We start from the raw sequence: 26268 nt of genomic DNA on the forward strand, positions 1-26268 counted from the left end.
AGAGGAAGTGGAGGAAATCCATGGCTCCATCTGACCTGTCTGCCTACCAGTCTCTGCTAGCTGCATTTTCTACTGCTGTAACCTCTGCTAAAATTAATTATCAAACAAAAATTCATAAATCTGCCTCTAACCCTCATCAACTGTTCTCTATTTTCTCTTCTCTCCTCAGCACTCCTCCTCCCCCACCTCAGTCCTCCCTCGCTGCAGATGACTTCGCGGTTTTTTTTGATGAGAAGATTGCAGACACCCGCAGCTCCTTCACATCCACCGCCACCCTTCCCCACTCCCCCCTCCCCTTGTTTATCCACTTTCTCTCCCCTCACTGACTCTGATGTTTCCCAGCTCCTACTCTCCCGCCGCCCTACCACCTGTGCTCTTGACCCTATCCCTTCCTCTCTCCTCCAGACTATCACACCTGACATCCTCCCGTTTGTCACCTCCCTTGTGAACTCCTCCTTGTCTTCTGGATGTTTCCCCTCTTCCTTCAAGCTGGCCCATGTCACCCCACTGCTGAAGAAGCCCACTCTGGATCCCTCCATCATCCAGAACAACCGTCCTGTTTCTCTTCTCCCTTTTTTATCCAAAACAATTGAACGAGCTGCTTCTAACCAACTCTCCTCTTTTCTCTTGCAGAACAACCTCCTAGACCCCCACCAGTCCGGCTTCAGACCTGGCCACTCGACAGAGACCGCACTCCTCTCGGTCAGTGAGTCGCTTCTCGCTGCACAAGCAGCCTCCCGTTCGTCCGTCCTGATCCTCCTAGACCTTTCTGCTGCCTTCGACACAGTCGACCACCCCATCCTCCTGTCCTCCCTGGCAGTTATGGGGATCTGTGGCACAGCACTAGACTGGATCGAGTTCTACCTCTCCGGTCGCTCCTTCCAAGTCGCCTGGGCCGGTGCAGTATCGGCACCTCGCCCCCTTGCCACAGGAGTTCCCCAGGGCTCAGTCCTTGGTCCCCTCCTGTTCTCTCTGTACACCCAATCTCTTGGTCCTGTAATCTCTGCCCATGGTTTGTCTTATCACTGTTATGCCGATGACACCCAACTCTTTCTCTCCTTCCCCCCCTCTGACACACAGGTCTCCGCTCACATCTCTGCTTGCCTGAGGGACATCCAGAGCTGGATGGATAACCACCATCTTAAGCTGAACCCAGGTAAGACAGAGATGATCTTCATTCCTGCTCCATCCTCTAACCTCCTTGACTTTTCTATTTCCCTAGGGGACACCTTGGTGTCATCATCACCCACTGCCAAAAACCTTGGAGTGGTGATGGACAACAGACTGTCCCTCTCCCAGAACATTGCGGCGGTGTGTCTAACGTGCAAGTTCTTCCTGTACAACATCCGGAGAATCCGTCCCTTCCTCACCACCTACGCAACCCAGCTCCTGGTTCAAGCGATGGTCCTGTCCCGCCTGGACTACTGCAACTCGCTGCTGGCTGGTCTGCCAGCATCCGCCATTAGACCCCTGCAGCTCATCCAGAATGCTGCAGCTCGTCTGGTCTACAACCTCCCCAGACATTCCCATGTCAGCCCCCTGCTCACTGACCTCCACTGGCTACCTGTTATGGCTCGCATCAAATTTAAGACTTTGGTGCTTGCATACCAGGCGGCTAAGGGGTCAGCACCAGGATACATCCAGAGGAATATCAGACCCTACACACCAGCCAGACCTCTCCATTCTGCCACCTCTGGACGCTTGGCACCTCCCCCTCTTCGTGTCTGTACTTCCCGTTCACATCTGCTGTCTGTCCTGGCCCCTCGCTGGTGGAATGACCTTCCCGTGATGGTCAGAACAGCAGAGAATCTGACAACCTTCAAGCGCAGACTAAAGACTCATCTCTTCAGGCTGCACCTCTCCCCGCCCCTCCCTAGCCTCTAGTTTAGCTCTACTCTATTTACCTCAATGTACCTAGTTAGGCTAATGCGATCTCGTTAGTTTTGTATTTGGCAGGATTGTTTTGTTTGATTCTGATTAGGCAAATGTGATTTCAGTACTAGTTTTGTACTTGGCAAGATTGTTTTGTTTATTTTCTCAACAGCATACCCTACAGGGTTGGAGTTCTGATCTATGTGGTCACTTCTGGCACTACGATTTTTACTTCACTCTAGTGTGTTTTTCTGCACCTCTGCACTTTGAACTGATGCACTTGTTGTACGTCGCTCTGGATAAGAGCGTCTGCTAAATGCCTGTAATGTAATTTAATGTAATGTAATATAAAAAACCTAGCCTCTGATGATCTGATATAATGATTTGATAATTTCTTCATTGATGCTTTTACAGTAACTGAAGCGAGGGTGCAAATACACTTGGTTGCAATGACCATCTGGAATTCAATTGTGCAACCCTATGTTTACAGGACAGGGCTAGCTCACTAACAACTTCAACATATTGCCATTCTGTGTCCCAGTGAGAATTGACTTGGGCAACTCAGAATACGCTTTCAGATTCACATCAAGAAATCAATCTAATCGAGTCAAAAACAACAATGACCACACTACTTTTCAGAGATTGAATTTCCCCTTTGTATTCTAACACCCAGAATGTGTGGGGCTCTGAGAATATCTGGTACTATTTTGACGTCTGACTCATGTTACATTCAAGCTCCAGTTTTTTGAAAGTGGATTGCATAGCTTACTCCAGACAGAGAAAAGTCAAAGTCAAAGTGTTTTTATTTGTCAAGTGCACAGTATAACACAAGGTCATTCTGAGCAAAGAAATTCTTATGACATGGCAGGCAGCAACTACGTAGAAGCAAGACAGACAAAAATATCAAAAAATATCAAAAATATCAGGGCAGAGATTGTCTTAGGCTCCCTGCCAGTCACTTCCTTTTCATACCAAGGGCATTGCAGGACATATATTGGGAATTGACATTTGTTTCCAGAATAATAATAATAATAATAATGTAATGGTATTGTTAATGTTCATGTGGAACTGTTCCCACAACACATCATTTCAAAAGGATTCAGACAAGCAGGGAATTTCAGCATGTGGAAACACACAATGATGAGACAGAAATAGACTCTAAATTCTAATGTTAGCAATCTCACCTTTTGCCAAAATGGCAGAATGACCACAATACTTTGACCATGACACTGTGACCATCACTGTATTGGTTTCCTATATTATAACCACTGTACCTGTATTACACTCAACATTGTTACCTGCATTTTGCAGAACATGTTATGCATGTAAATTGGTTCTATCTTTATTGAGAAAATGCAATGCAAACTCTAAAACAGTTGATCTGCATAGGGGTGTCTTTAAATCTTTAATAGAATGAATAATATTTGGGTGTCATTCGGTGGCACTTTGCTGCAGTGCTTTAGCGATTCACAAGCAATAATCCATGTATTTACTTTCTGACAATTTTCCTGGGTTATTCTACTGTGTGTTCAGCCTTCAAGTGTGTCATTAAAAAGTGTTATGACGAGTTCCCAGAAGCACATCTAGGACAAAACGCATGTCAGGGCGTGTTAATCACCTGGGCCCCTTGAGAGCATGTAGTGCATCAGGAGAGGGGAGGGGGCGTCAGTCTCTTCAGCCTCCACAGTGCAGATACTACTCAATTACCTGCCACACCTAGAGGCAAAAAAACCTGCAGAGTGTTTGTAAAAACACTTTAGCAGCATCAAACATGATACTCCGATCACTTCCTCCAACCCAGTGGAGGCATCCAAGCTTCTCATGAGGTGTAGCAGCCAAATTTGGAGCTGTGACAAGTTTCCAGAACTCAAAATGTAGAGGGAGGGGGAACAGCAAAAACCAAAGACTGAGACCATGCTTTATGATGGGTGAGTTAATTATAACATATCCTGCAATGTCTAGAACCGGTTAAACATTCAATTTTGTTTTAATTGATGTAATAATTTTAACTGTTTTTTTTTGGTGGGGAGGGGGGGGGTCTATGCTGTGGGTTACTTTTTGATGGAAAGCCTAAGAAAAGGGGCCATCTGGCACTATGAATCTGAACTGCTACAATCAGGAAAATGTCCTTTCCTTTTCTAATTTCTATTGCTGAATTAAGTGATGTCAGGCAGCCATGTCTGCTGATAAAACCATACTGTGATTTTATCCAAATGGGACATCTTGGAGAGAAATCTTTGGTATGATGAACTTACATACGAGAATTGAGTACTTTTTTAAAAACATTTTAATTCTGTCTACTATGGAGATATTCCATAGCATATCATAAATAATTTGGCATGCCCTGTTAATGGATTAATCAGTTGGCTGATTCATATAAATGCAGAATTGTGTAAATAGTGTCACTCTTTACACATGGCTATTCAATCCAAGTCAACATAGATACATCATACTTTTCTTGAAAATTATTAGTTCAAACCTTATCTCATTGGTGACATAACATGCATAATAACTGAGAAAAACTGAATATTATTTTAATAATTGAGTTATAAAAAAACGAAAATATATTTAATGGTAATGGTAAATGGTAAATGGACTGCATTTATATAGCGCTTTTATCCAAAGCACTTTACAATTGATGCCTCTCATTCGCCAGAGCAGTTAGGGGTTAGGTGCCTTGCTCAAGGACACTTCGACATGCCCAGGGCGGGGTTTGAACCAGCAACCCTCTGACTGCCAGACAATCGGTCTTACCTCCTGAGCTATGTCGCCCCTCAGTCATTTATATGAATTTCGATATGTTAGTATACATGTACACACATTTCCAAAGGCATTTTACAGGAGAAATATATTGGTGTGGTTGTGATGTCAGTCTTCCCACCAGATCTAGTGTTGCCAATGTTAATATTCTTTGTTAAAGAAACATAGCTGAAGCAAAGCCACTTTTAAAACATTGATGTGGACAAGAAGCCAATTTGTCAAATAATTATTTATTTTTTTCACAAAAAAGACTTTTTCACAATTATTGGCAACCTTGGTAAAGATGAGCAAAAAAGTTTATGGAAAAATGTCTGTTGTCTATCACCTTGATCTTAAAGTTAAAATATGAGTGAAATCTAATTGAGGTAAAATTCTTCAAAGAAAAAAACTTTTATTTTTCTCAAAAACAGACACCCCTAGAAATTCTTATGTACAAAATCTAATTGACATATATGCCCATTCAAAGTTTACTTTTTTTGCACAACTGAGCCTTTAGGTCATTTATGAATTCCTGCTTCATTGGGCTATGACTACGAGGTGACATGCAGGCCAAACAGCTGTAGGTCATTTATCAACATGAGGCAAAAGGTTGTTGACCTTCATAAATAAGGCAATGGCTATAAATATAGGAAAAGGTCTGAAAATACCCATCTCCCCTATTAGGGCAGTTATTAAGAAGTTTCAAACAACCAGACCTATGATGAACTTGCCTGGAAGAGGACACAAGTGTATTTGCCCCCGTTTACTGTGAGGGGGATGGTTTGAGAGACGAAAGTCTCCCTACGGATCACAGTTGGAGAATGTTGGCATTAAAAAGTGTCCAAAACTAAAATTAGACACCACTTCCATGCCAACAAGCTATTTAGAAGTCTTTCCAGAAAAAATCTGCTATCATCAAACCAACATAAGCACCAGGAGTTTCTTAAATGTGACTAGAACTTCTGTGGCCAGATGAGACAACAATAGAGGTTTTGACAATGAACACCAGAGGTGGGTTTGGGGTCAAAAGAGGCATGGTCATGCAAAAAAGAACCTAATCCTCAATGTGAAGTGGAGCAGTTTTACTTCCAAAGGCCTGGGAACCGTGTTAGGATACATGGTGTCATGGACTCCATCAAATACAAGATTTCATATGAAAATCTGGATTCCTCTCCCAGGATCATGTCATGGTTGAATCATCCAGTGGGACAATGATAAAAAAAACAAAAACAAATGGTTCTCTGACCACAGAATCAAGCTTTTGGACTGCATTTGGACTTTTGCAATGCCCATCCCAGTCCCTTGAGCTAAACCCCATAGAAAACTTGTGGGGTCAGCTGAAGAAAAAATCCACAAGCAAAGACCAAGGATCTGGAGAGACTGAATAGTCTTAGATCCCATTAGGTATTAACCTCATTGAGCACTATAAGCAAACTCTGCTGTTATCACCCCTGCACAGGGCTCAATTCAGGGGTGTCAATAAATGTGACACATAGAATAAAAATGATTTTGTCTTAAATATTTTTTTACTATGCACAATGGTATTACAGTAAAACTATATAATTTTTTTTCATATCACTGAGCACAGAAAACATTTGATAAACAATAAAGTGGATGTTATTCAGTATTTTTTGCTCATAATAATTGAGGGTGCCAATACCCCAGAGGGCACTTTATATTAGGATATGTTCATTTTAAAGGCCATTCTATTGCACATTTTAATTCTGTTTTTAAGATTTATTTTATAATTGTTTAGTTCATTATAATAGGTTTTATGGTCTTAAGCATGTTTGCTACAAGGAGGAACAGTGGCAACACTGTTGTGACTTTATTGAGTTATCCTATTTCAGTACGGTCTTGTCTTCAGGGATTATGTGTGAGTCTATTTTTATCACTATCAAATGTTTATTTTTTACTATCAAATAAAGTCAATCAATGCAGTATATATATATTAACTGCAAATGTAACCTCACAGGAATCCTTTCTGTTCTCCATGTCGCTAATGTGTTGACTATGCTATATAAACAATTCAGCTGAAATAGCTTGATATGACAGCTATTTCTGAAAAACAGGAATGTGGCAAGATCTCTGCTGGAAAGGAATTTCATTTAGGACACATTACAGTTTCTCACCGGACAAAACCACTTCCACCAGATCCCCCTCGAGGATGTCTGTGGCACATTTAACCAGCTGCAGAATGTTGCTGGAGCCAGGATCATGCCGGAAAAGCAAGATTTTATCGTATATCCCGTAGAAGCCGCACTCTGGGAACTGAGGAGAAGAGAAAGAGAAATACATTTTAATCCTGATTATTGTTACGTGTATTATAGACTAAGAGTTTAAACATTTGTATTACATAACATTCGTATAATATGCCCACTGCCTGGAGTGAGCGACATCTTTTGGAAAACTCTGTTTTTGTCAGGGCGTGGATGTCTCCTAATGGCAATATAATTGGGATCCTCACATTGGATTTCCATAATCAAACACAATTCATCAGTCAGTGATGCAGGCACTTTTTCAGTCCCCTTTATGATTAATACTGCCAGAAGCTGATTCAGATACAAGTGTAATAAACAATCCAAAAAACAGTATAATACAGCTGCCAACAAATCTATAGATGCAGCCAGGCAAACTTAGGTGAAGGCAGAATTTAAACTGTAAACCCACAAGTTATACTTAATAGCATGACATGGCTTCTCACAGTGGAATAAAAGGATATCTTGTATAAGACCAAACTGGAAACATAGCCCTGCAAAATAAAATGTCAAAACACAAACAGGATAGTTTTAAGTACCAATTCATGCAGTTGACCTTATTTTGCTGTTTATACAAAACTACATATTTTGAAAGTAGGAAAATATGTTCAGGTCTGACATCATCTTGTGCACAAAATAAACTAGCAGTATATCTCATAAAGAATTTAAGTAGCTTTTGAATTTATTGATACAATACAAGCTTAGTATTTAACATAGTAAATAATAACACAATATGTTGGGAAAGCTGCCATTTACTGTCTAATTCGACACACACATCGAAGAACACATCTGACAAAGGAACAGGAAAAGAAAGGAAAATTACCCAGAAGCAATCAAATCCAGCTCAAAGAACAATTCATTTTAGCACTCAATGATAATTAAGCTCACAAAATAACCGAAACAAACCTATGACAATTGCTTAAGCACAGCCACAACTGTTGCCTTATGTTTCCATACCAAATTAGACCAAGTCAGGCAATGGGGCAGTATTGGAGACACATTGGACAGTTTCTTTCCTTTCAACACAGTACTACAATGACAGTCGGCTTAGCGTGTTACAGCTACTCTCAATTGTTCATATAAAATTCTATAAACAAATGGACTTGATCAAAATTTGTTCATAAATCTGACTAAATTCACATTTGTGTTTTTCTTCACAACCAGTGTGGCACCGCTTGGTTTGGGACAGGGAATCAGGACAATCTGGGGCTACTGGTTAAGTAGGTACACAGCTTCGCTGCAATAATAATCATCAGAGCCAAAAAGTGAGCTTCTTTCCACAGTACAGTTGAGGCCAAAAGTTTACAAACATCTAGGCTAAAGACAGTCAAACTCAATTTTTCACAACTCCACACATTTCATGTTACCACACATTTCCCGTGTTAAGTCAATCAGGGCATGGGAACTGGTGTAACTCAATCAGGTTTGTGGGCCTCTTTGCTCGGACGTGTTTTTTCAGTTCAGTCCACAAATTTTCTCTGGGATTCCGGTCAGGGCTTTGTGATGGCCACTCCAATACTTTCACTTTGTTGTCTTTAAGCCATTTTGTTACAACTTTGGAGGTATGCTTAGGATCATTGTCCTGCTGGAAGAAGCATGGGGGTGGCAGCATCATGTTGTGGGGGTGTTTTACTGGAAAAGGGACTGATGCACATCAGAAAATATATGGCATCATGAGGAAGGACGATTATGGAGAAATACTGTAGCAACACCTCAAGACATCTAGCTAGAAGGTTAGAACTTGGTCGTGAACTGGACAAATGTCTTGTGAGTGACTTGTGAGAGCTACTGTACTATGACAAAGTTTCTACTGCTTACCATTGTTTGCTAAGTTAATGCATATCAAACAAACGTTTTCAGGTTGAGGTTGCGTCTGAAAGCCTATGTTTAGCTAGCAACATCCCAGCTAATTGATTGTACTGGAGCACTAATACAATAATGCAAAATAAAGCATGTTTATTTAAATAAATTACAGGTTCTCCTCACATCATGACTTCATCTATTGGCATTCCCTGTTGTTTTTGTCATCCTTGCCTGTTCCCGGTCCCTTGGTCACATTCGATTTCCCTGGATTTCAGGTGGGTGTGGCTGATCACGTTACAAAAGTAAGCACAGATGTAATTCTAAGCGTATTTTTTTATTTTTAACTTTAAAATCCCATTGCTACATTATTTCCCCACATATTAAATCATGGTCATGCCAACCTGCAAGTTGCCCTTGCAGGTTGGTATGAACTATAACAGGGGTCCTCAAGTTTGTTACGAGTAAGACAAGTATGGGTGCAGGTTTGTGTGTAGCCTAGCAGCACATTCAAAAATGAACTTATAATTTAGTTCAACGAAGACCTTTTTTAGCTGAAAGTGGTTTTGAAATGCTGTGACTGACTTCATCATCGTGCCACTGTATTTTCAAAGTGTGCCACTACATTCACATTATAGGCAGCAGTCAAATATGGCCTTTGTGATCCAGTGGTAAGACATTAAAGGAATTGGAAAAGCTGATATTTCAGTGAAATAAGCTAGATGCACAATGCAATGGAATAGAATAACTTTCCCAGGGAGAACTTCAAGTGAAGTAGCCAGCATGCAAGAAATTAAATAAACAATTAACATAAATTACATTAAGAGAGCAAATTACAGACATTGCATTTAGAGATTTCTAAATTACATTTCTATTGTTACAAATTAGAAATGATGAATTCTATTGTAAACACCTCACAGCTAGACCAATGAGGGTTTGTAGCTGGAGGGGAAGGCACCGCGTGTTATCCCTTGGTTGGTGTGATTCAAAACCGGAGATGTTAGTTAGTTTTCCTCTGTTCGTAAGAACAGGGCACAATTATAATTAAGAATGCACTGGTTCCGTTGCCACGGGTTAGATATGAAGGCGCTGCTTCATATCCCGCTTAAAACTGGCCCGAAACGGATCAGTAGCATTCAAGTTACTCTCCGTTCGCAAACGGGGCTATGCTGTCATCAGAGATATATCCGATCTGTCGCCGGACTGTCAATATCCCGATGGGAGCATCAGAATATTCACAAATATGCGGAACAACACATCGAATATATCCATGACCACAGCAAGAAAGCGTAACAGTTAATAGGTTTTACCCTCGTGATAATCTGACTCCATATTAATTAATAAGTTATGTTCCAAATTAGAATTTAGGCTTGATTTAGAATGGAACTCAGTTCGTCTGAAGTTCTACACCGAGGGTCAACGCAGTTTCACCCGGTAAGCACCGCGGATACGCCCGTAACGACAATTTAACTAGCTGTTTGCAGACGACACAGCGGTTGTGAGATTTCCCTCATGGGGAGTATAACCTAATTAGGGTTCAGGGACTCCGAAAGGGCCAATATTGGTCATCCCAGGATCAACTTGGTTCTGCTGACGGTCCCGCCTTAACTGAAAACTTGGTGATCAAACAAGTCCAACGGGCAGTTCCCTAGTCATAATTGGGGGAAACCGACTTAGAGGGCTGTTACAAGAACGAAACATTGACCAAGACCACACAAATCAAGTCATTAACAGTTTTAATGTCAGGTAGGTTATACACTTAAAATAGTCAATTTGTAGTTACAGAATTTAGAAAAAAGTCTAACAATCAAAGATAAAGATGAGCATACCTGACAGCAGTCTACACACAGAAAGAGTCTTGTGTGGGAAGTCTGATTGCAGACCCCCAGAGGGCCCTGTTCCTCTCCTATAAGAACCCAGCGGAAGGCAGGTGGATGTCGCCACAAAAGGCTCATAAAACCATAAATTTACTTGGAGGGGGGAAGATTGGAATTTGGTTCAGACAGGATCAGACAGATGGATTTACCAGGAGGAGTGTCCAAAAAATACAGTTGACTTCCAAATTTATTAAAATAGATTTTCTGTAGGTTTGCTGGTTTTAAAACCTAAACCAGAGCATCACTCGCACAGAGACCATAAAAACCATACCAAATATGAATATTTGTTCTCGTGATTGTCATGAAAACTCTGAAAAACATGAAATAACTGTACAATCTTTTACATGAACCAACTGTCAACTCTCAATGTCTTTCCACAGTGTATCAAGATTGCATAGTGTAGTGTATCAATGTATTCGACCCAAATCGGGATTTATTTCCTAACAAAAAGTGTGCGTGAGTAAATTTCTCTCCTTATGAAGGTTGGGAGACAAGTTACCCAGTGACACCAGGTGAGGGCACTGTGACTGTCCCTCAACTGTCCTGAGCAATTTGCCCCATTTCCATCATGTGATTTTATTACTTGCCATCTGAAACCTCCAGGACGTTGGGATAATTTTAGAATTGCTTTCCCATAGAAAAGAGGTGTCACCTGTTAACTGTCGCAAAACCAGATGCCAAGGTCTTACGGGTCACTCTGTCCCGACAATATCAGACTCTGCACCTGGCGAATTGCTTTACGACAGTCAGAGAGGAAATTCCACTCTATGTCTGTTCCCGTGGGCCTTACACTATTAAGGAAATTATAGTAAGAACTTCCATACATTAATTACATAGAACGAAAACACTAAAATACATTTTTGGACTAGGCTAAATCAAAAAATTTAATTAAACATTAAAATTAAGGTGCGATTTGTCACTGATGAGGCAAACAGATGTTGGCGCAACGCTGTTGAGTGCTCTCCTTGTTCTAAAGGAAAGGGACCTCAGTCTGCTTCCTGTTGACATGAACTCCTCAAACGAAATTTGTGTTTGGTCGATCATATCTCTGTTGTTACTGTATTATTAGCATTGTATCTTATATCATTGGAAAGCCTGTTCATTTCCCTTTACAATGATTTTCAAACTTGTTTTGAGGAGTTTAGATGATTCAGGGGGTGTGAGGGAAGGACTTCGTCCTTTCTTGACTATCCACTCCTTATAAAGTTGTTTCATGGTTCCTCGCGGTTGTCCCACTTTGATTTCTGTCTCATTAACTCAGTAATGTCACCTTCTCCAGCTTAGTTTGTCTGATGTTATTTAGAGAGCCATGCCAAGCTGTTAGCCTGAAGGTCAGTGCTGATTCAATGAAGCTGGTGTAAAATGCTTGTAGTTATGTCTGACTGACATTCAATTTCCTGAGTTTGCACAGGAAGAACAGTCTTGATTGACATTTGGTGAGCAGTCAATGACAATTGGCTCCAAAGGTCAGTTTGTTGTCTATAGTGATGTCTCAGATACTTAAACTCCGCAGCTCTTTCTATTGTTTTCACTCTGATGTGAAAGTGCCTCAGGACAAACAAAGTCCTTGACCATTTTCTTTTTGTATTTTCCACATTCAAGTCTAAAAAATTTGCATCACACCATTGTTGGAAATGGCTGATAGTAGTTTGGAGCATTTCCTCAGAGACGGAGGTGTCCACTATATCATCCAAATACCTAAGAAAGGTCTCAGGGCATTTGCTACAACGGTCATCTGTGTAGAGTCTAAACAACACAGGAAAGACCACTAAGCCTTGTGATGTGCCAATGGAGATGGTCCTGATGTCACCGCAATGGCCTTTTTATTGAACCCACTGTACATTACCCCAAGTACATTACCCATAACATCCATAACATCAACACATCTTCTCTCATCATTCATACATATATAATAATTCATGTTCAACTGATAACATCAACACCCAAATCCTGTTGTTCATGTTCTGACAAGGGAGAATCTTGGGGCAAACGCAAATGTGTTTTGTACATTCTTATGCAAAGAATTTTAAAGTTTCTGGATGTGCTCATAATTATCAGACCACAGAAATTTAGTGCATTTCTCTTGTGTTTGTGGATCAGCTGTATCTTAAAAGCAGTTTCATAATCAGTCCAATGTCAAAGAAGTGAATAGCACATCGATTGACCTGGGTACAGATGCTGTTGCACTGCACTAACTATTGATCCCTGTTGTGTTTGGTAACAGAATTGTGACAATCCCACAATTCCCCTCTCTGCTCATGCACTCCCTGCTCACAGGCTGTCACCTCCTCCATGGTGCACTGTCACTCAGTCACACAGCGCTTTGCTTGGCACTCTATAATCGCATGCTGTCCTTCTGCAATCAGACGACTGCTACAAATGAGGGGGTGGGCTCTGGCAGATTTGCAAAATTACAATAGCAAACAGGAAGGACACAAAGGTGAGCCCAGCCTTTCTTCTGAGATACCAAGAGAGACAGGGAGGAAAGAAGAAAGACAAAGAGGAATGAGTGGCAGGGAGTGTAAGAAAAGAGACAGGGAGAGGGGAAGAGGGACACATGGAGGGACAAACAAAAAGTAAGAGAAAGGGAGTGAGGGACAGACAGAGACTGACGTGATCAGACAGTCCAGATATAGGGGGAAAAGAAAGAAAGGAATGACAAAAGATAGGAATTAGAAAGTGTAAAAAGTCCCCCTTTGCTTGGCTGTGTGTGTGTGAGTGTGTGTGTGCGTGCACATGCAAAACTCTCTGAGCATTCATTCAGCCCATCAATTCCCAGTATGCCTGGATGATCACAATTCAGATCTAACTTCAAACCTCTACACAAAACAGATCAATCACTTCAGTCAAAATTTCCTCCCCAGGATTCAACTCCCACTTACAAAGAGGAAAGCCATAAAGAATATGCAGTAATATGGGAGACTGAAAGAGCAGAAGAGGGTTAGAGGGTTGTAATAACCTTCTATAAAAACAATGCACAGGTTCAAGTTCTTTTGTGTAAGAATACACAGAGTCCAGCATCCAGTTTATATTTTAATGACATACACAACACAACATGAGCATCCGGGGTTGTTTTTATATTTGAGGGTGTGTTTTCCGGGTGTGTGGTTGATCGGTATTGACGCACACCGCATATACTAAAAACCCATTTGGAATTGTCCATGCAGTTCAGGAACTTATTTCTTCTGGTCTGGGTGGGGAACTGCTAATTTGGGAGAGGAACAGTTACGTTATACTGTACCTGTGTCCTTAACCTCATTGGCCTGAGATTAAGGTAGCAGTGATGGACATGTCAGAGGGCAAATCATGACTTGTAGTCTGATTATATGGGTGAGGTCTTGGTGATTTATCCCAAAAAATTGTAAGTAGCCTAGGGAATGTAGCTGGGGAAGTAAACCAGAATAAAGTTTTTATGGATACCACAGTGTGAGTTTGAATGAGGGGGGATGGTCAGCACTGGGAACAGACAATGAAATCTAAGGCGCATGGCCCTTTTATACAATTTCAGTGGAATCTCAACAGGTAAATGCAAGATTAAAAATATATATATTATGAAGTGCCTTACATCTATTGTCAAAATGACATTTAAATTTAAAAGCTTGCAAATTACTTTTGACAGGTCTCTAGGCAATCTTACAAATGAACTTGGAAATGTTTAAAAATGTAGAATGATCTCCTCTCGGGTTTATGGGAAGGAACATTGTCTCCTTCTCTGAATGAACCAAGGCATTCCTGTTCTCGACTGTAGTCCACAGCTTCAGATTAGTGTGGATTAGTGGTCTCTTCACGTCTGCCTGAACTGGGCACTCTCAGTCCAAAGAGAAATTAACATCAAAACTGAGACAGATTGGGGGGGAACTGGATGTTTTGCACCTATGATATTAATGGCAAATCTTATTTTAATTCTTTTGACTCAACAGCCTGTACTATAATTTCCCAAATACTTATGAAAGACATGTTGTAAATGATAAATATATCACGTTACAGTACAATGAAACAAGACATAAAAAGCCTGCCCTCAAATATGCGCCTAAAATTTGAATGGCCTGTGAGTTTCATAAATTGCACTCGAGTATTTATCATCTGTTTCAGCTCCAGAAAAAAGAAAAGGGACATTTCTTATATTCTATGTCTATTTTTTGTCTCTGGTTAATAGCATGGTATTTTTCCATCTGTGTCTAATGAGGCCTACACAAAAAGAACCAGAGAAGCAAGCGTGGTTCTGAGGTCACCATGACAGCAGACCTACTGGAACAGTAGGGTTGTCATGGCAGCAGAACCCAAGGCTCTTTCCTGATTGAACACTATTCATTGCCCTTATATCTGCTGCACTTCTAGGCCATCAAAGGGAAACAGGGAAAGCAGAACCTGGTTATTAACCCTTTGAGAGATGCAAGCCGCAGTTAGAAATACAATGCAATGAGGCATTCTTTTATTCACATCCCTTTTGGCGTTATTCTTAACAGTAGTCAAACAGCATAAAGTTCCTTAAGCCATATAAGAAACACTGACAACCATTTTTCACCCCCACCTCAAACCCTTGGTGCTTCACATTAAGATCATTGCTGGTAGGCCACTTGGTTGAGGATTGCTGCTAATAAACTGAGCCCTCTAATTAAAGACATCCACACCCAATCCAAGTTTCTGTGTGCATGCTCTCGTGTGTGTGTGCAAGTGTTATCACAACCCTCACCTTAGACCCTAAAAGATGTGTGCAAGTATGGTCTGCGCAAACATTTGTGTGCACATTCATTAGTATTTCTGTGTGTCATTGTGTGTATTTGTTTGTGTGGGTATACATATTCATTTTTATTTTTGTGTATGTTCATTAATTTGTACTTACATGTACCTGTACATATTGATTTGTTTTAATTAAATTTTGTTTTTGTGCCTATGTGTATTTATTTGTATGTGTATATGGTGTGTTTGTATGTGTGTGTGTGTGGTGTGTGCGTGTGTACGTATGTGCAAGTCCACAGGATGTGCAGAGTCAACCCTCCTGAAAACACATGTGGCTTAAGGTTGCTTCATATTTTTCGCGTCCGCGTGTCCGCAAGGGTCCGCTTTGGTCCTTGTGACGTAAATGTCGGATGTCCGTGTGCAGCCCAAAATTTGTGACCGCGCAGACTGTATGCATAGCAAGCGCGCCGACTGCGCATGCTCCAGATAACAAAATTTTATGGATGCTAGTTTTGAAGTTGTGCGATTATTACCGCCATTACCCACATTTATATTTTCTATCTGGGCATTCATAAAAATATTCTTTCACCACTCAAAAATCATATTCCGTCATAGCAACAAGATAAACTCGACAGCAGCCCTAAGATATGCCAATACAGCAGTGAAAACGCTGCTGACTGAATAACGAAATGAACAAGACAAAGTTTTAAAAAATGATACCATGTCATTCTACAGTCAATATCTGTGACTAAATATTGAATAAATATACAACCTTGGGAAATGGACTGCATTTATATAGCGCTTTTATCCAAAGCGCTTTACAATTGATGCCTCCCCTTCGCCAGAGCAGTTAGGGGTTAGGTGTCTTGCTCAAGGACACTTCGACATGCCCAGGGCGGGGTTTGAACCGGCAACCCTCCGACTGCCAGACAATCGGTCTTACCTCCTGAGCTATGTCGCCCCACAACCTTCCCATTGGTTTTACACATAGAGATGTCCCTTTTCAGACTGAGTGGTCATATATTGTCTTGGAGAATCGTTGTGAAATACACGCGCATTTGTGATGCCTGGGTACCTTCCAAAATAGCTGTGCGTAATACCACACCTGTTGTTTATGGCATTGTCGCTCTTTTTAGTACAGTCTGGCTTGATTGACAATTAATTTATTCAGTGGGTGAGAGTATAAGCTTTCTAACGATGTATAGAATGTCTAATTTTGCTTTTGAAATAGCGTTTTATAGGTCAGCGTAACCGAAAATGTTCTTATCATCGCATTCACTAACGCATTCACTCTGTGGTAATGGAACTGGAATGGAGTGTAGATCAGGAAATGCGCATACGTGGAACGCCAGACCGACACGGACCCTCAAGTGTAGTATGAATGGAACCGCATGCGCGTCCGCGTGACCGGTACAAGTCCGCAGCTGTCCACGGAGGCGGATCTCGGAAAGTATGAAGCAGCCTTTGCTCTTTCACTGTACCTTTCCCTTCACCACCTAATATGACACAACCAGACAATTTTTTCAAATTACCTAGTGCAGGGAATTGGCTGGCTTGAGTGGCCCCCATCCCACCCTCCCCCTACAGCACCTCTCTTACCCCGACACAATGTGGTGATTATCTAGTTCAGTTCATATGACGCATTCTGCAACAAAACACCAGGGTCCACTCAGACACTGAGTTTGTCTTCCTTGACAATCATCTGAGCTGCCTCAACAATCACCCCACCATCCCCAGGGGTGTGATAGGTGTGTGTGTCCCTATGTCCGGAGGGCCCCGCTCACCTCTCCTCATTACCACCCTCTGAACTATCCCAGCTGCTGTCACATGAAGAGGTGAAATGTCTTTGGTGCGGGAATTAAAACTGGTGCAGCAAAATGTCAGTAGGTCAGATTCCTCCATAACATTTGTACTGACAAGACATTTTACCATTCTACCAAGGGAGCCAAGTAAAACAGCCAATGGTGAAGAAAAAGAGCTGGCGAGAAGACGGTCTCTCACTGTTTGCTGGCCAGTTCTATGTGCCTGACATTTTGCTGTTACAACTTGGGGCCAGGTGCTCAAACACCTTATGCATTATCAACTTACACTATGGAAACTGAAGCCTGTTGGGGCAAGATTTGACGCAAACATGATGTACTTCCGTTTTTGTTACATCTGCCACATTCCTACTCAGAAGTAATTGTTATTTAGTTCATAAAATTGTAAAATAAAACTCAAAGCCATTTCTTTTTGCAAAGCTTACAAAACTCTGCATTCAAGAACATTCTCCCAAATCAATTTTTTTTATCAATGTAATTGACACATGCCATTATATGCATAGTTCTTACTGAGCAAAAATTCCATACTGGTGTGACACACAAAACATAACAATTGATATACCCACGTGTCCTTAGCTTGACCATATTGCTTATTGGGAGACCTGTTATTAACACAAACTCAAAATGAATGCAGAAATACAGCTAACACATCAAGCAAATATATTTCAAGATGTATGTCAAGACAACTCACGTATTTAGATTAAATATTTAAATAAATATGTAAGTAAATTGTTTTGGATTGGTGCTGAATGGATTTGCTTCAGGTACTACAGTGCACGTACCAGCGTGTACTACCCTATCAAGCAAGGAGCATGACACATCTCCTCTACTAAACAGGAGGAATACCAGAAACCCTCAAAACAGCAGATCATCCAATTGCCAAACCATAAAATTCTGTGTACAGCAGAGCACCTGCTGTTTCCTGTATGATCAGGAAGACCATTCCGATATCTCCCAAGCGCAGAGACAGAACCACAAACTGATCCTGGATCAGAAATTGGACATGCTAACATTATGCGATAGTGATAGTAAACTATATGTACAGCAGAGCACCTGCTGTTTCCTGTATGATCAGGAAGATCATTCCTATATCCCTGCAGCACAGAGACAGACCCACAAATTGTGATCCTGGATCAGAGGTTGGCCATGCAAATATTATGTGACAGCAAACTATGTGTACAGCAGAGCACCTGTTGTTTTCAGAAAAATCAGAAGACCATAGAGATATCCTTCCAGCACAGATATAGAACACAAGCCGTGATCCTGGATCAAATGTTGGCCATGCTAACATTATGTGGTAATCTTAAGAAATCTGCACAATGGTGAGAACATGTTGTTTGAATTACAGTACACATATACAAAGCTGTATCAGTTGTCAAAGATCTGTGCTGATATCCCTTGATGGAGAGCAGGTTGATCAATTAAATTTCCTGTGTTTTGAGGTTTTTGGAAAATGCAAACATGTCACTTAAAATGTTTTTTGTGATTAATTTCCTTCGTTTTTTTACCGGGAGGTTTAATTAATACTTGCAATTATTATGCATGTAACCTTCAATGGCAATGATTACCACCATAATTTCAAATTCAAAACATCATCCAAAAAAAAAGATCAAAAGAGTATCAAAAGAGTATCAAAAATGAATAAAATGCTTTTTGTCAATTATAAAGCATATAAATGTGCCCCTTATGAAGGTTTAAGACAAAACATTGATTAATAATGCAAAAACATTGTCCCACAATTCGGTACACCATCTAAATGTTTAATAATTAACTCTGGACTGCAGAACTCTAGTATGTTTTTCTGTATTCTACAGTATGTAATGTTTTCTTGTATGAGGATGGGACGACATTAAAACAATATTCAACCTCACACCACGTTTTGGTGATGTTCCAGTTTTCACATCATATCCAGTGCATGAAAACACAAACACAACTGTGCTACCAGCAAATGCTTATGTTACAGTGTTAAATATCTTCATTATAAAATACCACTATACCAAACCTATTTAAAGACACTCAGTTTAAAAAATAACGTATATAACCAAAGTATTTTGAGCAGTAACACTTACATAGTGATGATGAAATGATATCTGTGTTCAGTAGATAGAGACCGAGACAGAGAATCAATACTGTCGTTCTCCTCTTCTGACTTACTCCAAAAAACTGTCAGTTAGGTCCAACAGCAAACATATGGCTTAGCTATGCTCAGAAGTCCTCAATGATAATAATGTTTTCACAAAATAAGACAAAATTGATCAATAACGTTTTACCGGGTGCAGCATCTTTTACTGCTACCACAGTGAATGCGTAAGACGGCAATGATGATTCACAACTTTCGGTTACGCAGGTTTATAAAACACTATTCCAAAAGTAAAATTAGACATGTTACACATTGTTAGAAAGCTAATACTGTCACCTATTGGATATATTAATTGTCAATCAAGCCAGATTGTACTACCAAAGGGCGACCGCACTGTAAACAACATATGTGGTATTATGCGCAGCTATTCAGGAAGTTACCCCGGCGTCACAAATGGGCGTATATTTCACAAACAGATTGTCCAACCGTAACGTCTACAATGTTAAGGTTGTATATTTATTCCATATTTAGTCGCAGATATTGACAGTACTGATGTTATAATTTCTGAAAAAATTGTCTTTTTTATTTTAGTATTCAGTAAGCAGCGTTTTCACTGCTGTATTGACAAATTTTAGGGCTATAGTTTGGTTTATCTTGTTGCTGTGATGGAATACAATCTTTTTGTGGTGAAAAGAACATTTTTATGAATGCCAAGCATTGAGTTCAACAATGTCCCATTCCCCTTTTATTATGCCCACAAGCGTGTGATTGTGGGAGGTGAGAGCGATTGCAGGCGATCTCATCGGGTATGTCGATGCTGTTTTTGTAGCTATCGCTCATACATAAGCTGAAACTTATTGTGTTCATGGTAACAGTTTACAGTCAAGAAAAAAATGGCACAAGTTGCAAACAGAAAGCTACAAATTAATTAAATGCTTGAATTCATTATTCAAAGCTGAGGGCAGAGCATGCTATGACTGGAGAATATCCTTGAAATTATTCACACTTCTAAAAGACTATATATTGTGTAGAAAACTTTTCCCCCAGTTCAACTGTGAATGATTTTCTAAATGTTGTTAGTTGACTTGCTGTTCCTATCAAGCTGCAGCTCATTTACAGGTGCAGAAACACCCAACAAAATGCAATCAGTAACATTGCGTGCAGGCAGCATTAATGAACAATCTTCTACAGTCCAGTGTGGTTTAAAATGTGGAGCAGGGGTGATGAAGACAATATAACTAATGAGCTGGCATACTTACCCTTCCAGCTCTCTGTGACACTGAAATAATTAAACACGATACTAGAAGAAGTAAACAAGGTTTATTTTTTTTTTAAATAATTATTTGCAGCACTCAAGCAAGGACAAATCACAAATTCTACAGGTTTTTAAATAATAACGCTGAATGTGCATGTGTAGTTCTGTGTTTCATACTCTTAACAAGTATGAAAGATGTTTCCAAGCTAATATTTATCCACCTGAAACTACATATTACAAATGAAGTGGTTTTGGGTTGCATACTAACCCAATTAGTAATTACTAATTAGTCGTACTAATGTGCCTACATATTGGCCATAAAAGGTAACTGACCCTATTTTCTATATATCGTCCTTCAGTGCGCAGTCAGACACGCGGAAAATTAACATTGGCGAATATTCGCCTCCCGTTCACTTCCATTCTATGCGAGCGAAGAGGTGAATAAAAAAACATTCACTTCTAGTGGCGAAGCTAATTCGCATCTTCGCTTCGCGTGGAGTTCAACTTTGGTGAACTTTGACCGGCGAATTCGCAGCCTCAACCAATAGCAAAGAAGTGTGTGTGGTTGACCCCACTAGGCTGTAATTGGCTGCAGTTTTCTTAGTGAGCCAGGATAGAGGAGACTTTGATTGTTGCTGTGTCTAACCAGCCGGTATTGCACGGTCTTCAGTATACATTTTCCCGTCACAAAACCAACAACCGCTCATGTGATATCACAACCGCTCATGTGTGACCAACAACAGCAATCACTCAAACGGACTACAAACCAGCAAACTGATTTCAGTGTGCGTCACATCCTGCATTGCCCACATTCAACACGACAGTACAAATTTCGCCTCGGCAGGCGATGATCATTCGCCTGCATTCGCACGTGTGACCACCCCCTCACTCTTAGTTTAGTACAAATGCAACTATATACAATGAGCACCATAATTCATTGGACAGTGACACATTTTGGTTCTGTACTCTAGCACTTTGAGTTTGAAAGGATACAATGAAATTGAAGTGCAGACTGTCAGCTTTAATTTGAGGGTATTTTCATCCATATCGGATGAACCGTTTAGAAATGACAGCACCTTTTATACATGGTCCCCCCATTTTAAGGTACTACAAGTATTGGTTGAATTGGCTTCACATATGTGTCTCATTAGGCAGGTGTATTCATTTGTGTCGTTAGTGAATGCAGAAGAGAGCTGTTGATGTCTGGTCTTGATTCTAGACTTTGCAATTGCCTTTGGAGATTGTTGTTGGGGTGACAACATGAGGAAGACAGCAGTGTCAACACAAATTAAGCTGGCCGTCATAAGGCTCAGAAATGTAAATCAATCAATCAGGAACATTGCAAAAACCCTGGGCATGCTCAAGTCAACAGTTTGTTTCATCATTAACAAGAAAAAAACAAATGGTGAACTCAATTATGTCAAAAGACCTGGTAGACCGAGGAAGACCACTGTAGTGGATGACTGGAGAATACTCTCTATGGTGAAGAAAACCCCCCTGACAACAGCCCAACATGTACCAGAGTGAAAAAAATGAAATGCCCATGATCCAAAGCATACCACCTCATCCGTGAAAAATGGTGGAGGGGGTGTTATGGCTTGGGCCTGTATGGCTGCCAGTGGAACGGGCTCACTTGTCTTCATCGATGATGTGACTGCAGACAGAAGTAGAACAATGAATTCTGAAGTCTACAGAAATATTTTATCTGCTCAGATAATACCAAATGCCTCCAAACTCATTGGACGGCACTTCATCATGCAACAAGACAATGACCCAAAACAGAGCAACGAAGGGGTTTTTGACGGCCGAAAAGTGAAAAATCCTTGACTGGCCGTGTCAATCACCAGATCTGAATCAAACTGAACGTGCATTTTACATGCTGAAGAGGAGACTGAAGGAAAAAATTCCCTGAAACAAGCAGGAACTGAACATGGCTGCAGTACAGGCCTGGCAGGGCATCACCAGGGAAGATACCCAGTGTCTGGTGATGTCTATGTGTGGCAGACTTCAAGCAGTCATTGCATGCAAAGGATATGCGAACAAATATTAAAAATGATTACTTTATTCTATATTATGTTAAACTGTCCAATATTTTTTGATGCCAGAAAATGGGGGGGACTATGTACAAAAGGTTCTATAATTTCTAAACGGTGCATCCGATATGTATGAAAACACCCTCAAATTAAAGCTGATAGTCTGAACTTCAACCTTATTGTATCCTTTCAAACTCAAAGTGCTAGTACAGAAGTACAGAACCAAAATAACAAAAAAATGTGTCACTGTCCAATGAATTATGGTGCTCACTGTATGTATATATATATATATATATATATATATATATACATGTATTGTCTGCATATATGTACAAATTGTTCAATGCGAAGCAAACGCACAGGCATTTTTGTTGCAACTTGCATATGGCTTATCTGATACAGGCAGCTATTCTAAAATAAAAAATGCAAAGATATTGGGCATAGTCTATACCAAACATAGTTTAAGCTAGGATTGAAGAAAAGCCACATGGTCAACGTGCCACCATTGGCCACTGCTTCCATTATTTTCTTTATGTCCAAAAACGATGTAATGAATGCTAACTTAAGAACCCAGTAAAGCTTACCTTAGTCTATTTCTTCTTCATGTCATCCTGATTCCAAGCCTGTTTTATTCAACATTGACATTATTTGACTGTCAACCCCTTTCAATAACAGGTCATGCCCAGATCCAAAGTCAGAAAAAAAGCTTATATCGACTAAGCTTATGTAGAGGACTTTTAACCTTGGACTCCAGAGAGAGCAGACGTGTCTCTGAGAGCTCCCGCAGCTTTATCTATTTTATATCTATTTTCTACTTTCTTTCGCAGCCTCTTTCGCACCCTTTGTCAGTTTTATTCATTATTATTTTTTATTTTTTTTACTTTATTATTATTATTATTATTATTATTTTATTTATTGCAACTAACTACCATTCATTTTGAATCTGAACTGTGTTGAACGGACAAGTGAATCGCAGCTGAGGTTACAGTGGACCTCAAACTGAAGGAGTTTGGCGAACGCCAAGAACAACTTCACAATTTGAAAGCCAGACTGTTCGTCGCGGGGTGACAAGGGAGGACTGATCGTGTTTCCCAGGGATCCATGGCGCATTCCTTCAGCTTCTCGGTCTTGGCAGCCAGCGCAACAAGCTGTCCTTTAAACAGCCATAGTCATATAGAACGTAAAAGCTATGTCCCCAAACCCAGCAAAATCGATGAGCTGCACGGCATGTGAGCGAATGATTGAGAGAATAACGCAGCTTGAAATGAAGATTGAAACGCTGCATCAAATACGTGAGAGTGAGCAATTCATTGACTCTGTAGCAGCTACTGTACAAGGTGCCGAGCCACCAAATGCTAACGGACAGACACAGATTTTTATACGCGGGATTACATCAAATGTAGAGCATCCTGTCATGGACTTGGCTGACACGCTCCCCTGGATATGTCCTAACGCCACTGGATTAGCTGCGGAGGCTCCCAAACCAGCCTTCCCTAATGACGCTTCTTACTGGCACAGCACCGGCGCTAGACTTGGTCCACAGCCAGGACTTGGGTTGATGTCGTCCACCGCAGAGGCAAATCCAGCAAGAAATCAAATAAAAGAGCACCAACGCTCACTCCACCACCTGACCTCTCATTGCAAAACCGGTACGATCCACTAACTCTGAACGAAATGTGTGATAATACTAACTACGTTGAACCCAGGGAAGCTAATCACACCACTAGCATTAGTCCAGTTCAGTGGCGTCACTAGGGTTGGTAACACCTGGTGCGGTCGAACGTTGGTGTCACCCAATGTTGGCGACGGGGGGCCTGGTGGGGGGGGGGGGGGGGGTTCTGTTGGAAGTTCGTCGACGGGGGTGGGGGGGGATGTAGCTGTCGGGTGTGGGCTCAAGGAATTGCGTGCTATGCATTCAAATGACAAACCGCTTCTCGTCACATTAATACCGCTAATTAAATCAACTGGCAGCAAACTGCTTTGGAGAAATTCAACTCGTTGCTACACAAAACACTGCACAAAAAAATTATTGGCAGTCATTTCGGTGTCACCCCCCTCTGATGGTGTTACCCGGTGCGGTCCGCACCCCCCGCACCCCCCTAGTGATGCCTCTGGTCCAGTTTTAGCTGCTCTGCACTGGCTTCCTGTAACATTTAGAACTGATTTTAAGGTCCACCTCCTTATATACAAAGCCCTCACTGGGCTAGGACCAAGCTACATTGCTAACTCCCTTGTTAACTATTTGCCTTCAAGAACACTGTGATCATCTGCTGCTGGTTTACTGAAGGTTCCCAGCAACAGCTGAAAGAAAATCGGGGATGCAGCCTTTGCCAATTACGCCCCAAAGCTATGGAACACACTACATATAGATATCAGGAAAGCTAGCTCGCTAAATATTTTTAAAAGAAAGCTAAAAACTTATCTCTTCACTTTAGCCTTTAACTAGCGATGACTTTCCTGATACTTTTTTTGCACTTTGCTACGCACTTATGCACTGTTGCACTTCTTTTAAAAATGTTGTATTTTACTTGATTTTTACGCATTCTATGTATTCTATTTTTTTAATGTTATTTTTATTTTTTATTATTATTATTATTATCATTATTATTATTCAGTGGGTTTTATTTTATGTATTCTATCTTCCCTGTTTTTCTATGTGCATTCTATGTCATATTAATTATGGCATTTTATCCCTGTTTTTATGTTCATTCTATGTCTCTTTTCATGTGAAGCACCCGGTGCATGTAATTTCTTTATTGTCAAGCACTTTGAGCTGCATTTCTTGTATGAAAGATTCTATACAAATAAAGTTTATTATGATTATTATTATTATTATTACTCAAGCTAGCATAAATACATAACATGCATGATTCATTTTAGTTTCTTTACGTTATGATAGCCAAGTTTTCCAAGTTTACAGTCCAAGCACAACTAAATTAAATTTCACAGCACCACTGTGTGCTGTGAAATTTATGTAATTAATTTGTGTTTTTTCATAACCAAAGTAGTGATAAATGTGAAGTTTTTGTTTTCTCCTCATTATGGTTTATAACAAAAAGACACAGTTTATTTGAGGTGTTTTGAATTTTGTGCCACAGTCTCGAGCAGTGTATGGTTCAGTGCTGCATTTAAGATCTCTGACAGTCTCTCCATGCTTTGATTGCAGGCTTGTGCCACCTTGTTTAACTGAAAACTCACAAGGGTCAGAGTTTAAACCTGAAAGCCTGCCTCTCACAGAGATCCCTGTCTCTGCAGTTGGGGTGATTAGACACAACTCTTATTGATTTGCACTCTGTTAAAGAAGATGGCAATCCTGCACTAATGAAGAAGGAAAAAGGCTTATTTGTATCACATTCTGGCCAAGCTTGATCTTGGCCAGAATGTGGTCAGAGGGTTGTTCAGAGTCTGCCAGAGACCACATTTCCCGAACAATCGTGACTAGAGCAGCACACCAGCACCCCACACCAGGGGCGTTTCTAGGATTCAAAGACATCAGGGGCTTAGCCCCAAGGGGAGTTTTTGATTGGTGTGTGCATTGCGCGCACGTGCAAATGTTTTTGGGGCCCATTTATTATATTATTACACGTACAAACATTACTGTAGACTACAAAAAATAATAGTGACAGTGCTATACTAATCTGGCTAGTATAGGGATATTTTTTTTAAATCCGCGTATGTCCATCGTTTCAGACAGTTCACTGACACTATGTTACTGAACAAGAAATATTTGGACTCGTCTGCGTACGTTTATCAGACAAGCGGAACTGTCAGACTGTCACTCAGAACTCAGTGACTGAACTTTACTGTACCAGTGCCAGAGACTGTAAAAGATTGTCTGATTGCAACCTACAGCG

General features: G+C 40.6%; 1 protein-coding gene across 4 annotated transcripts in view; it reads right to left on the bottom strand.

Moving 5' to 3' along the window:
* prkd1 (protein kinase D1) overlaps positions 1-26268 on the bottom strand; it is a 350415-nt gene that overhangs the window by 221959 nt on the left and 102188 nt on the right. For 2 of the 4 annotated variants that reach the window (XM_035429543.1, XM_035429579.1), the window contains exon 2: positions 6744-6882. The exons of 1 other annotated variant lie outside the window; for it this stretch is intronic. In XM_035429543.1, coding sequence (XP_035285434.1) covers positions 6744-6882 — 139 coding nt within the window. Of the gene's footprint in view, positions 1-3490; positions 3605-6743; positions 6883-22998; positions 23063-26268 lie in introns of those variants that run through there. One more of the 4 variants, XM_035429561.1, reaches the window with a different exon arrangement.

The sequence above is a fragment of the Anguilla anguilla genome, chromosome 1 (assembly GCF_013347855.1).
Source record: "Anguilla anguilla isolate fAngAng1 chromosome 1, fAngAng1.pri, whole genome shotgun sequence".
Classification (NCBI taxonomy): domain Eukaryota; kingdom Metazoa; phylum Chordata; class Actinopteri; order Anguilliformes; family Anguillidae; genus Anguilla; species Anguilla anguilla.